We start from the raw sequence: 12,770 nt of genomic DNA on the forward strand, positions 1-12,770 counted from the left end.
TACAAACATTACTGATGAGTCAAGATCTGCACAAAGTGACAGAAACACTGAAGCAGCTCCACATTTTATTCTTATTGTCATGTAGCTCTGCCATGTTGTAGCTCGGACAGAGGTGAAGAGGCGAGGTCACAGGTGACTGACTGATGATTTGGTGCTATAGATTAACTAGTATTTATTATCATAACAATTGTTAGGCTGTTGATGTAAATTGATTCATTAGTGTATATTTGACAAAGAATCTGAATTGACATGTCTCACTTTTTATATGGCACGAATCAATGTGTTATTTTATCAGGTGGCAATATGTCCTAGTGCAGTCAGAGGGGAGGAGCCAGGGCCAAACATGAGGCACATCAAGCACAGAATAATAATTTTAATCTGAGGATAAAACGCATGTACTGAGGCTGAAAGAAGCTTCAGTGATCTCAGAAAACTAAAAAGATGGCTAAGGTTAACAATGACTCAAATGAGATTAAACAATGCTGCTGTATGTCCACCAGGAGAGACTGGACAGTATAGATGTAAAACCAATATGCCAGCAGTTCATCTCAGTTAACGAGAGGAGAAGGCATGTGTTTGGCTCCTTCACATAGTGGACATTGAGTTGTTGTGTGGGACACCAGTAGCTGTAACAGTAGTTCATGTTTAGAATAAAAAAATCTCAGCTCACTGATTTGATCGGGGCAATAGTGCCTAAAATGTTGCATAATTTTGCTGAGAGATCTTTTACTTTGTGGTAATCTTAGATGAGTAGTTTTATGGACATTCAGTATTCCCTTAGTGCTAATGTATCAGAGATGTTGGTGTACTATAACTGAAGTAATGTTGTTAAGTCCTTAAAGCCATATTCTTTTATTGTCATGACTGTATTTGAAGCCATTTTATTTTTGTGTGATACCTGATTTATATGGAATGTGGAAGTAAACTAAAGCCTTAAAATAGTTTAGTCAGTCATTTGTTTAATAGTAATTTAACGTTATATAATTCACATATAAAACTATGAATTGTAATTTTAAATGGTTTAAAAGCATGCAGAATAGCACATGTAGGCACGTATATTTCTCCTTTTTTTTTTTTTTTTTTAATCAAGAAGCAAAGACAAAAAAGAAAAAAAAAAAAAAAAAGAAACAGGGCAGGGTTCGGTGGTTGAATCATCCGTCCCCACCAATGCCAAAACCAAATCTACACCCTTGCTCAGACCATTTAGGAGCTGTAGGTATCAAAATAGTGCAAAAATGATTCAACATGAACACAGTGAGGTTTGTCCATTCTGTGTAAACTGTAAGCTGAACTGCAAAAAGTATTTTCAGCCTCACAAAGAGAAATAAATTAAATGATAAGTACTAAAATAATATAGCTAGATAAATAAAATATAAGATAAGATAAGATAAGATAACCTTTATTAGTCCCACACGTATGATGGTAGATTAAGTGGTAGGAAGATGTAGGTAACGCCAGACTGCAGATGAGCTGCATATGTGTTTAGAAGTAATTTGTTTTTATAGAGGGCTAGCAAAACAACCGTTTTCGAGGGCGTTGCCATATTGGAATCCCGACTAACCAGAACGCCGTTTACTCGAGTGAGACATTCCCAGGTTCATGGTCCGATTTCCGAGGTAAGTCGAACGCAGCACACGAAGTAGCGAATAACGACCCTATCTAAATCCCAGTAACGATAAATGATTTTGGCATAATAACTAGTTACCGTGCTCGTTACCACAATAATAACGTAGTTACTATAACGGGTTCCTTAATAACGCGTTAGTCACTACACTGACTGTTTATAAGGTTGGGGAAACCTGCAGTCAGCTGAGACTGAAGAAGTCACTTGGATGAGCGACGAAACATTTCTCCCAGTGAAAACGCTTCGTCCAGATCAGAATCAGCCTTCTGGGATAAAGTTGTTTCCATGTTCACAGATTATATGTAGTTGCCACAAATACATGTTGTTTCCATTTCAACCTTCTTAAAAGTAATGTTGAGTCTATAGAAACGTTTGGTCACAATAAATAAATGAATAAATAAAAAGAGAAAAATCCATAACCCAGAATTTGGACCTGCGGCGTCCAGGAAATTGCTGATTTTTCATAAAAACCTACAATTGTATCATTTTGCAAAATCCATCACCAGCAGTTGTCCCGGGGCAGCCACTGACAGCAGCAGCAGACCTGACCCTGGCCTCCAAAACCTGAGACATTTGTGCCTGTGACTTTTGCGACTGTCTGAGTTCTGTATATAGTGTGTACATTAGTCTTCATTGTAAATAGCACATTGTAAATAGCACTGGAACAGAAGGGGTGAGCTGCCTTATTGTTTTCCCTTGCACTGTTTTCTCCTGTTTATTTCAGTTAGGGAGTTAGGTGTAGTGCTTGTCTTTTGTTTGATGTTTGATTTCACATAGGGTTTTAGATAGCACCTCCTCCTGACTTAGCTTGTTTTGTTTGTTATTTTGGCCTTTGTTCACCCCGGAGCTTCATTTTGCAGTGTAGAGAAATAAACCACCATTCACTAAGAAATTGGTTTTCCCTCTGTGTATGGTTTTGGGGACCAGGGCGGGGCAATCTTTTCAAACTTATGTTGCGTTCCTGTACCCCTAGACTGGGGCGTAACATAAAGTGGGGGCTCGTCCGCTCTTTTCTTTTGCCATTCTTTTTGCTCATTGTGTTTTGTGGGTTGTCTGCAGTTTTTGGTTGGCAGTTTTCTTGTAGTGTTGGGGGTGATCTAGTCACAATGACTTTTGACGTGGATGGTTTTGCACTGCAACCCATCATGGATAAGTTGGATCGATGCACAAAGGCAGATTTGTTGTTGGTGGCAGAATTGTTTAATGTTAGTCTGCCTTTACATGCTAAAAAGGCAGAAATTAAGCAGTGCCTGACAGCACAGCTGGTGGATAAGGGGGTATTTGCAAAGTCGAAACCTCGGCCGGTTGAGGCGACTGGAGGTTTGGTGGTGGATGCGGGAGCAGAAGCTGCTGCAACCATTCCACAAGCTGCCAGTGGACGGATGACGCCAGGGGCGGAGGCTCCTGCTGCCATTCAGATCCCAAACGTTAGCCCAGCCAGACATTTAACAGGATTGGTTAAATGTCTTTTAATCATGGCTTTTAAGGTTTGGTGGAAACGCTCAAGCGCACCCTGTGATTCGGGGTGATATGCACTGGATTTTTGATGCTTGATGGATAGCGATTTTAAGACCTGAGCGAAAATTTTGGACATGAAGTTAGACCCTTGGTCCATTTGAACTGATTTAGGCAAACCGAAAGTGGAGAAAAAGTTTACTAATGCTCTGACAATGGCTTTGACTTTGATAGTGCGTAACGGAATAGCCTCGGGGAAGCGTGTGGCGGTGCACATCAAAGTCAAGATGTACTGATGTCCTGACTTTGTTTTTGGAAGCGGACCTACACAATCGATGATTATGTGCTCAAATGGTCCCCCTAAAGCCGGGATTGGATGCAATGGAGCGGGAGGAATAACCTGGTTGGGTTTTCCACTGACCTGGCAAACGTGGCAAAAACGGCAATACTTGGTCACTTTAGACTTCAAACCTGGCCAGAAAAAGTGACGCAGAATACGATGGTAAGTTTTCCTAATTCCTAAATGTCCAGAGAAACTGTCATGTGCGAGGCTGAGTACTTGGGGTCGGAATTTTTGCGGTACAACCACTTGTTGAAATACATTCCAGCCAAGATCACTAGATGAGGGAGGATGCCATTTGCGCATTAACACATCATTTTCAATGCTGTAGACACGGGGATTCTGATCGCTGGAATTTGCGGCGAGTAAACATTTGGCCAAAGTCGGGTCACTCTGTTGCGCATGAATAAAATCTGTTTTGTTTACCTCAAAAGACAGGTCAGGTGTAGCGGGTAGCATTTCATCAGACACACATTTTTCAGCTTTTTCCACAGGCAGTTGAGCAGTCTCAGGAACAGCTTCAGAACATAGAAAAAAGTCAGACAACTCAACATCACTATATTTGCGCTTGTGGGCGCGTGTGACAATACAGGCAGGAAAAACAGAGGGCAGACTGTCAGCAGCAGGCTCAGAAACAAAAACAAAATCATCGACGGGGTTTTCAATTACTTCAGGGATCGGGAAAACTTTTCCATTGGCTAGATCATTCCCCAGAATCATAGTAACCCCCTGCACGGGCAAGCGAGCGCGCACCCCAACTGTTACCGGGCCCGAAACGAGAGGTGACTGTAGGAAGACTCTATGCAGCGGCGCTCGTAACACACTCATTTTCACTCCCCACACGAGAGCATCAGCACCACAAAACGAGTTACTTGAAAAAGGCAACGCGCTTTTCCACTGGGCAGCCCCAGTGTCGCGCAAAATTACAATCGGCACGCGATCCCCCTCTATTCCAGTCAGTGAGGCGAACCCTTGTGAAATGAAAGGTCGGTAACTGCTGTCAAGACTGTCATTTCCTGGTTCATCCCTGACGGGATTAGGAGTAGAAACCGACTGAACAAAACCAACACTTTTTGGCTTTTTCCATGTGTGAGTTTGCTCTTTGCGACGGAGCGACGGACAATTGGCAATGAGATGGCCAGTATCATGGCAATAAAAGCATTCTTGGACAGTCATGGGAACCTGATCAGGGCGCGTTTGACGCTTAGGAGAAACCCTCAAACTCCTTGCAGGTTTAGACAACGGGGCCCATTCACGGCGCATAGCTGAAAACGTGACGCGATGGGTCAACACAAACTCATCTGCTAGAATAACAGCTTTAGACAACAAATCCTCCTTTTGCTCATTGATATATACAACAACATTCTCTGGAAGACACGTTTTGAATTCTTCCAGCAGGACCAATTCTCTTAGCTGAGCAAAGTCCTTCACTTACAATGTGCTCTTTTTCAGCAAGAAGTTTCCTACTTGCTGGAAAATGGGCTAGCTGTCCCTAGTTCGAGTGCCTGGAGTTCCCCATGCCTTCTTGTGCCGAAGGAAGACCCCACGTTTTTGTACTGATTTTCGAAAAGTGAACAGTGTGACCAAACCCGACTCCTACCCTCTTCCCCGCATGGAAGATTGTGTTGATAGGGTTGGCTCCGCAAAGTTTGTCACCAAACTGGATTTATTAAAGGGTTATTGGCAAGTTCCCCTCACTCCGCGTGCATCTGAAATTTCTGCTTTCGTCACTCCTGATCACTTCCTCCAATCCACCGTCATGCCTTTTGGCCTTCGAAATGCCCCTGCCACATTCCAACACCTTATGCACATTGTCTTAGGTGGTGTCACAAACTGTGAAGTGTACTTGGACGACATTGTAGCCTATTCACAGACTTGGTCAGAACACCTTGAAACACTCACGGAGATTTTTGAAAGATTAAAAGAGGCATCCCTTACCCTAAATCTTGCCAAATGTGACTTTGGTAAGGCCACTGTGACTTATCTAGGGAAGCAGGTGGGTCAGGGACAGGTGCGCCCCCTTTTGGCTAAAATCCAGGCTGTCCTAGATTTCCCTGTGCCTCGCACTAGACGTGAACTTCGCCGGTTCCTTGGAATGGCCGGCTATTATCGTGGCTTCTGTAAGAATTTTGCAGATGTAGTTGCACCTCTCACCAGTCTCACAAGTGTGTCAAAACCATTCGTATGGTCCCCCACATGCCAGAATGCTTTTGAGTCTCTCAAAGCTCTCCTCTGCAGCACACCAGTACTTGCCGCCAGGCCCGGCCCTAACCAATCTGGCGCCGTAGGCAAGATTTTAGGTGGCGCCCCCCTACATCGGCAGTGTAGTGTATGTACTCACAAGAAACCGAATAGCTTTTTCTTTGACCTTTTTTTTTTACTTAAAGAAAGCAAATTCACAATCAGAATAATTAACAAGATAAAAAAATATATGAATAAATAAATGAATACAAAAAATAAAAAATGAATATATGAAATACAATAAATTTTACATACATAAATACAATAAAACGTGTCAACAAGTTGGATAAAATAAATTAAAAATACAATATAAATAAGGCAACAGGAACACCACTTGATGCTGCTGCAAAACTGGTGGGTTGTGCTGCTGAGGTGGAGGCAACAGGAAGGCCGCTTGATGCTGCTGCATCATGGCTGGGTTGTGCTGCTGATGCTGCATCACTGGTGGGTTGTGCTGCTGAAGTGGAGGCAGCAGCGGTAGACGTGGTAGATGGCCCAGGGGTGGGATTTAGAAACTTCAACAGTGCATCTGAAGAGAAGAGTATGTGACACCACTGAGTATTAAAGTCTAATAATAAAAACATATGATTCCAGGAATAAAATGAAATGATATAATATAAATGAGAAACCAAAGAGATATATGTATGATCTTAACTGATATGCAAATTAGATTAGATTCAATTTATTGTCATCATTACAGTGAAATGCTGAATAGCAGAATGCAAAGTAACAGTATAATATCATATGAGAATGTTATGTTATGATTATCTTTGACCGAATCACAGCAGTGCTCATATTAAAAAACAGCATTCCCTCTCATGTGATATTGCTTAATTAACATTAATGATGTGCACTTTAACAACTAGGCTTACAACTATAATATATACAGGGGTGGAAAAGTGACTATTACCTGCAGGGTAAACGTTAGCTAACCAGAAGGCAATAACAATGTAAACAAAAAACACCTGCTTAAAAGATGAATACAAATGAGGAATGGTGGGAAAGGTGGGAGTACTGTAATTACCTAACGTTACATTATTATTTTCCATAACAATTTAGCCCCCTCCACAATATTAACTGACGTTAAAACAGTTAACTAGCTATTTATTGATTAGCAATTAGCGAATCATGTAACATTAGCTTAATGCTAAAAATTTAGGTTACTATCACATTCAGACAAATAATTTCATGTAGGCTAACGTTACCTACCTCTGTCTTTTTCTCGTTTCTCCTCCTCTTCTTCTCTCTTTTTTCTTCCCTGGGCACCTGACAGTTTTGGCCGCTTTGACATCTTGTGTTGATTTTTTTGTTGTGGTGACGTCCAAAAGGAACCATGATACGGGAAGGGAGGGGGCGCACCGTGCGGGGAGGGGGGGCGTAATGTTGTAACAAATAATATTTCTATTAAATAAGCTTTACTTTGCATTTTAATTAACGTGGGATTATTTTTTGTATTTAGAAATAATAGTACCAGCTTTTTTTCTTTTTCTTTTTTTTCCCCAAACATTTGTGGCACTGGCGTGGCGCCCCCTGATGGCCGGCGCCCTTAGCATTTGCCTATACGGCCTATGCCACGGGCCGGCCCTGCTTGCCGCTCCTGCTTTCACACATCCGTTTAAACTCAAGGTGGATGCCAGCGCCGATGGTGCAGGTGCGGTGCTGTTGCAGGAGGATAGGCAGGGTGTTGATCACCCAAATGGTTACTTTTCAAAAATATTCAACTCCCACCAACAGAAATACAGTACCATTGAAAAGGAAGCTCTTTCTCTGTTGCTTGCTCTACAGCATTTCGAGGTCTATGTCGGTTCTAGTTCAGCACCTGTCATTGTTTACACCGATTACAACCCCCTCATGTTTTTGACTAGGATGCAAAATTCTAACCAAAGGCTTATGAGATGGTCCCTCTTAGTGCAGGATTTCAATCTGGAGATCCATCACAAAAAAGGGACAGAGAATGTAATGGCAGATGCGCTGTCGCGTGGTTTTCTGAACTCCTGAGTGCCAAACATCTATAGGGGAGATGTTTGGTCTTGGGAAGGGGGGTGTTATGGCCCTGTCCATAATCTGTTTTGGTGGCTGTTTTTGTCTGTGTCTTTAAGTAATAATTTGATATCCATTTAATGTCTTCATATGTTTATGAATGTGTTTCCAGCTGCAGGATTTCAAACGTGTCTGTGAAAGAATGTTCCAGCATTGTGCCGTGATATATTTCCACCTCACTTTGATGTTTTCTTGGAAATAAGAGTAATAAATGAGAACCGTGCAAGTCCAGGGAGTTTTGTTGTTGTTGCTTACTGTATGTCGAGCATCTGTTTCGTACGGCTTGCATTTTATTGACATAAAAACTGTGTACAGTGTAGCTGATAAAACGGGTTCGCAGCCACAAGGTTTTTTATCTCACATTTAATTCATTCAATCAAAGCTCATATTCCATAATTTCATAAGTCCAGTCGTGAAATTTCCCAACTACTAAATATTCCACAGTCAGCTGTTTGTGGAATTATAACAAACTGCAAGTGATTGGAAACAACAACAACTCAGCCATGAAATGGTAGGAAATGTAAAATCATCATATCAGGAAAATTCAGACAACGGATGAGTTTTGGGATGGACTCTTCCTGCTCCAATATAACTGTGCACCAGCACAAAACTAGGTTCAAAAAGATATGGATGAGTGGGTTTGCTGTGGAAGTAGAAAGTGAAATTAGACTTCTCATCCAAGATCAGAGTCTGACCTCACAAACTCCCATAAACACTCCTAAACCTTGTGAAAAGTCCCCAGAGGAGTTAAAGCTGTTCTACAAATGGTGGGCTGACATCACAACAAACCTTGTGGATTAAGAATGGGATTTCACTCAAATACATGTGTATGTGAAGGCAGAAGAGTGAATACTTTTGGCCATATAGTGTATTTTTGAGTTCATAGAAGAGAGAGTGAGCTTTTACTTGGACATGGTGAGGAGGCATATGAGGAGGGTCACTGGGAGGGTGGGAATGCCAGTGGAAGCTGCAGGGGAGTATTCTGATGATTGATTGCAAAGGAATCACCCAATCCGAGAGGACAGGAACGGGAGGTGAGCAGGTGAGCTGGATTTCCATTTCTGGATTCCACCCAGAGAAGGATTATATTTAACTGAATTTTGGGTTCACAAACTGGGCCTGTTTTCTTCTTAAAGTCTGACGTTTTACATTGTTGATCTATCACCATGGATCATCTTAAAAGCATATCCCTTTGTAGTTTTTCAAACTGTTTCTTACATAGGGGCCATAAAAAGCCCAGATTAGCACACAGAGAAAGATGAGCTGTATGATCAGCTGACAGGCGGACTATTTCTAACTACAGTACCGTATTTCTTATTTTAACAGTCTGCCACACTGATGCAGCTCTTTTACTTACATACAAAGCAAAATACAATTCAGCTAATTTAGCTTTAATTTGAACCAATAAACCCCAAAACAAGTGGAATCAGTGAACTAGTGCCCCTTTCACTGCAGGTGACACAAAAAAACACTTTAACACCACTGATACTGTACTGATCTGAATCACAATCATTCTGGATGTTTTTACTCTTGTACACATTGTTCAGTGTGCTGCTAAAATGGTTGAATTAATATTTTTATAGGAGTTTGGGCCGACACACTGGATTTCTCTGAAGAAACAGAAATTAATTAAACTTAACATTCGACCACTAAAAATAGATTTTCTGTTCAGGAATGCAACTAAATATAATTTGGCCTCTTAACCAAAAAAAAAAAATCCTTTATTTACCCCCTTTATTTGTAAAACAGTAAAAATGAAGCTTCATGGGCAACAACAATAATTGTATTTTATCATTGATATTATTATTTTCATTAAAGAATTTGTGCATACTGGTGAATTAACCTTTACAGGACCGTAGAAAATGATTTTGGTAATTACCAATACTGTAAATTTAGGTCAGTTGTGGCGTAACCTTAAACTGGGTGATGGTCTTTGTTACAGAATGTATTTTATTTTTGTATTAAATTCGTGTGAACAATGACAGAGTAAAACACATACTGGTTGCTGAGTATTACACGGTCAGTGTGAACTAAAACTAAAAGTACATATGCTCGTAATGTGATGAATGATGATGAAGTTAACAGCGATGCAGGTGGATGCTTCTCTGGTGTCCTGGATTGTTGATTACCTGACAGGGAGACCACAATATGTGCGTCTTCCACAGTGTGTGTCTGACAAGGTAATTAGCAACACAAGGGCACCACAAGGGACCATCCTCTGTCCTTTCCCTGTACACCACAGACTTCAGCCACTGCACAGAGACCTGCCATCTTCAGAAGTTTTCTGATGACTCTGCGGTGGTTGGATGCATCAGCAGGGATGATGAGACAGAGTACCGGGCTGTGGTCGACTCCTTTGCCACGTTGAGCTGCAGATGATTCTGCTCACACCACGTGACAAAGACCAATGAACTGATCGTGGACTTTAGGAAGACCAGGAAACATTTGACCCCTGTTTCAATCCAGGGCAGGGGTCAGCAACCTTTAAGACCCAAAGAGCCATTTGGACCCGGTTTCCATGCATGCAAAAGAAAACACTGGGAGCCACAAATACTTTTTGACATCTAAAATGAAGATAACACTGTATATACTGTTTGTTTGGTTTTTTTACCTTTATGCTTTGTGTGAACAACTAAGGTGTGTTGTTTATGAAATCCATGAAGTGCTACAGAGAAAATTACATTTTATTCATGTAATTAACACATTTTGAACTAACAAAAGGAAAGACACCCAGCTGAACTAAAATGATCCATGTAGCAAACAAAAACTGTTGTGAGCCCTTATATCTCCTTTGGGCTTTTGGAGCCTTGATCTGACTTTTAAATAAATAAAAAAGCACTATGTGCTGAAAAATGAAAAATAGATATTTGCAAAATTCTGCCTAAATATGTATTTTACCTGGTTAATGTGTGTGGCGGGGCGTGGTGTGCAGCGCCGCTGCAGAGGAGGCGGACGCACCTGAGCGGCACCCGCATTCACGCCTCGCCGCCTTGACGCCTGTGCCATCTATGCTGTTGTTGGTATGTGTCGGGCTGTGAGCTAAAAAGCTACAGCCAGCTTTATGCGTACAGCAACCATGTGTGAAAAGCGTGTTCATGCAGTAGTACAATGGGACTTCTGCTCCCGAACCTCTTGCACAGCGCCTGCAAATCGTGGCTGTACGAAGTCACTTTCATCTTTACGCAGGCAGCTTTACATCTGTGAGGCGTGAGTGGTGTTTGTTTTAAACAAGAAAAAAATCAGTTGCACTAACGCAGCGCGCTTACAAGAAAGTAACAGTATAATTACCTGTTTTGCAATAGTAATCCCTGTAATGATAACAGCAAATCCTTATTTGCCTAGTATCATGTTTTATGTTGTTAATACTCCTAGACTGTAGGGGGAGCTAGAGAGCCAGAGGGAGTTACCTCTGACTAGACTGTGATGGCGAAGCTTTGTTTACATGTGAACCGCAGTTCGATAAAATACCTTCTCTTCAAGTAATGGTGTCATTCTTAAGAACCCACAACAACATAAAGAAACAATACAATCCCTTACATTACTCGTTACTTGAAAAAAGTAATCGGATTACAGTAACGCGTTACCTGGGGTACATCATCTATAAAAACGTCTTGCAGCCTGCAACCTGTCTGCTCAGATGCAAGCATTTCACTGCATGCTGTACTCAGAAAGAAATTTGAAACAAACAAACAAAAAAGCCAAACTTGCAAACAGTTGTGCCAAAATCTATTTTGACATACTGTCAGGCTGAGTTAGTAAATCAATCCAGTTGTTAGTGTAAACAAGTAGAGAAAACGCCTTTTCTTATTTCTTTCTTTCTGCTTTTTTTTTGTACAAATGCATTCTCACTCTTTTATTTTGAAAAAACAATTATTTTGAAAAGAGGAAATGTGATCCTCTCTCTAACTTTAGAGAGAGGATCACATTTGGTGTTGATAATTTCATTTGTTTAGAAGCAATATTAGTCCCACCTTCCACGCATAGGACCACCATCACGCATTAGCTAGGTCTTTCACATTTTGAAAGCAAATGAGCTGAACTATCCATCGTTTTGGTGAGTTTTAATGCAGAAAAAAGTGTTATAAACCAGTGTTTGCACTGTTCAAAAGCTGATTTGAAAACTTTAATGTGTTAAGTTAACGGAGCACCTTGCTGTGTTCCCGCCCATAGCTTATCTTGGTGAGTTGAGACCACGTGCTTGCTAAAGAAGTATGCTAGTCTCTTGCTAAATTTGGCATCTTGCTAACGATAATTCACGAGTGTGTTTTTATGGTAGACAGCCTGTATTTGTATAGCGCTTTACTTAGTCCCTCTGGACCCCAAAGCGCTTTACACTACATTCAGTCATCCACCCATTCACACACTGGTGATGGCACGTCACATTGTAGCTGCACTGACAGAGGCGAGGCTGCCAGTGTTCTAGATTAACTGGATTTGGTTTAACTGGTTTTGTTGTTGTAATTTGGTGCTATATTATAGATATATGATAATAATAAAACTGATTTGAATTCAGTAGTTTATTGAAATTAGCCTTCACATTTTCTTCTGTTAATAACTGTTGAAGATGTAATATCTTCTTTTTCTGTTTTTCTTTCTTTGTGGGGGAAGCAGACGCCAAGCCTGACCAAAAGCACATCGTGGATAAACCACAACACCAATATGAAGATTTTTCTTGCTACAAACTCTAGATAATCTCTCACATGAATTTTCTACAGTGATGTATTCTCAAGTCTCAAGCGAGTAAGCTGAATCTGAACCCTGTCTCCTCTCGTTACACTGAGTGACTCAGAAACCTGCTTCCCCGGCCTGACTCCCCTTTTCCCCCACACCACATCTGTATATAGTTTTTTATAGTTGTGTATATAGTTTTTTAGTTGGCGGTGGAAGATCTGGATATGTGTGGGATGAGGTATGAAGTTATTACACCGTCAGTTTCATTACCCTGGGCAGCAATGTTTGTTGGAAGTACTTATGTTTTTGTTTTGTTTTTTCTTTTAATGTATTTTTTTCAGGAGCAGCTGACGCAGGGCATTGTGCCTGTAAGCAATCCCCCCCTCCTCAGGGGGCAAC

General features: G+C 41.1%; 1 protein-coding gene across 1 annotated transcript in view; it reads left to right on the plus strand.

Moving 5' to 3' along the window:
- Positions 1 to 7,193: 7,193 nt before the first annotated feature.
- Positions 7,194 to 12,770, plus strand: part of LOC113018036 (B-cell receptor CD22-like) — a 28,211-nt gene continuing 22,634 nt past the window's right edge. The window contains exon 1 of the mRNA XM_026161109.1: positions 7,194 to 7,311. Within this exon, the coding sequence (XP_026016894.1) occupies positions 7,194 to 7,311 (118 nt within the window). The remainder of the gene's footprint in view (positions 7,312 to 12,770) is intronic.

This window comes from Astatotilapia calliptera, unplaced genomic scaffold, assembly GCF_900246225.1.
Source record: "Astatotilapia calliptera unplaced genomic scaffold, fAstCal1.2 U_scaffold_34, whole genome shotgun sequence".
NCBI classification, from domain to species: domain Eukaryota; kingdom Metazoa; phylum Chordata; class Actinopteri; order Cichliformes; family Cichlidae; genus Astatotilapia; species Astatotilapia calliptera.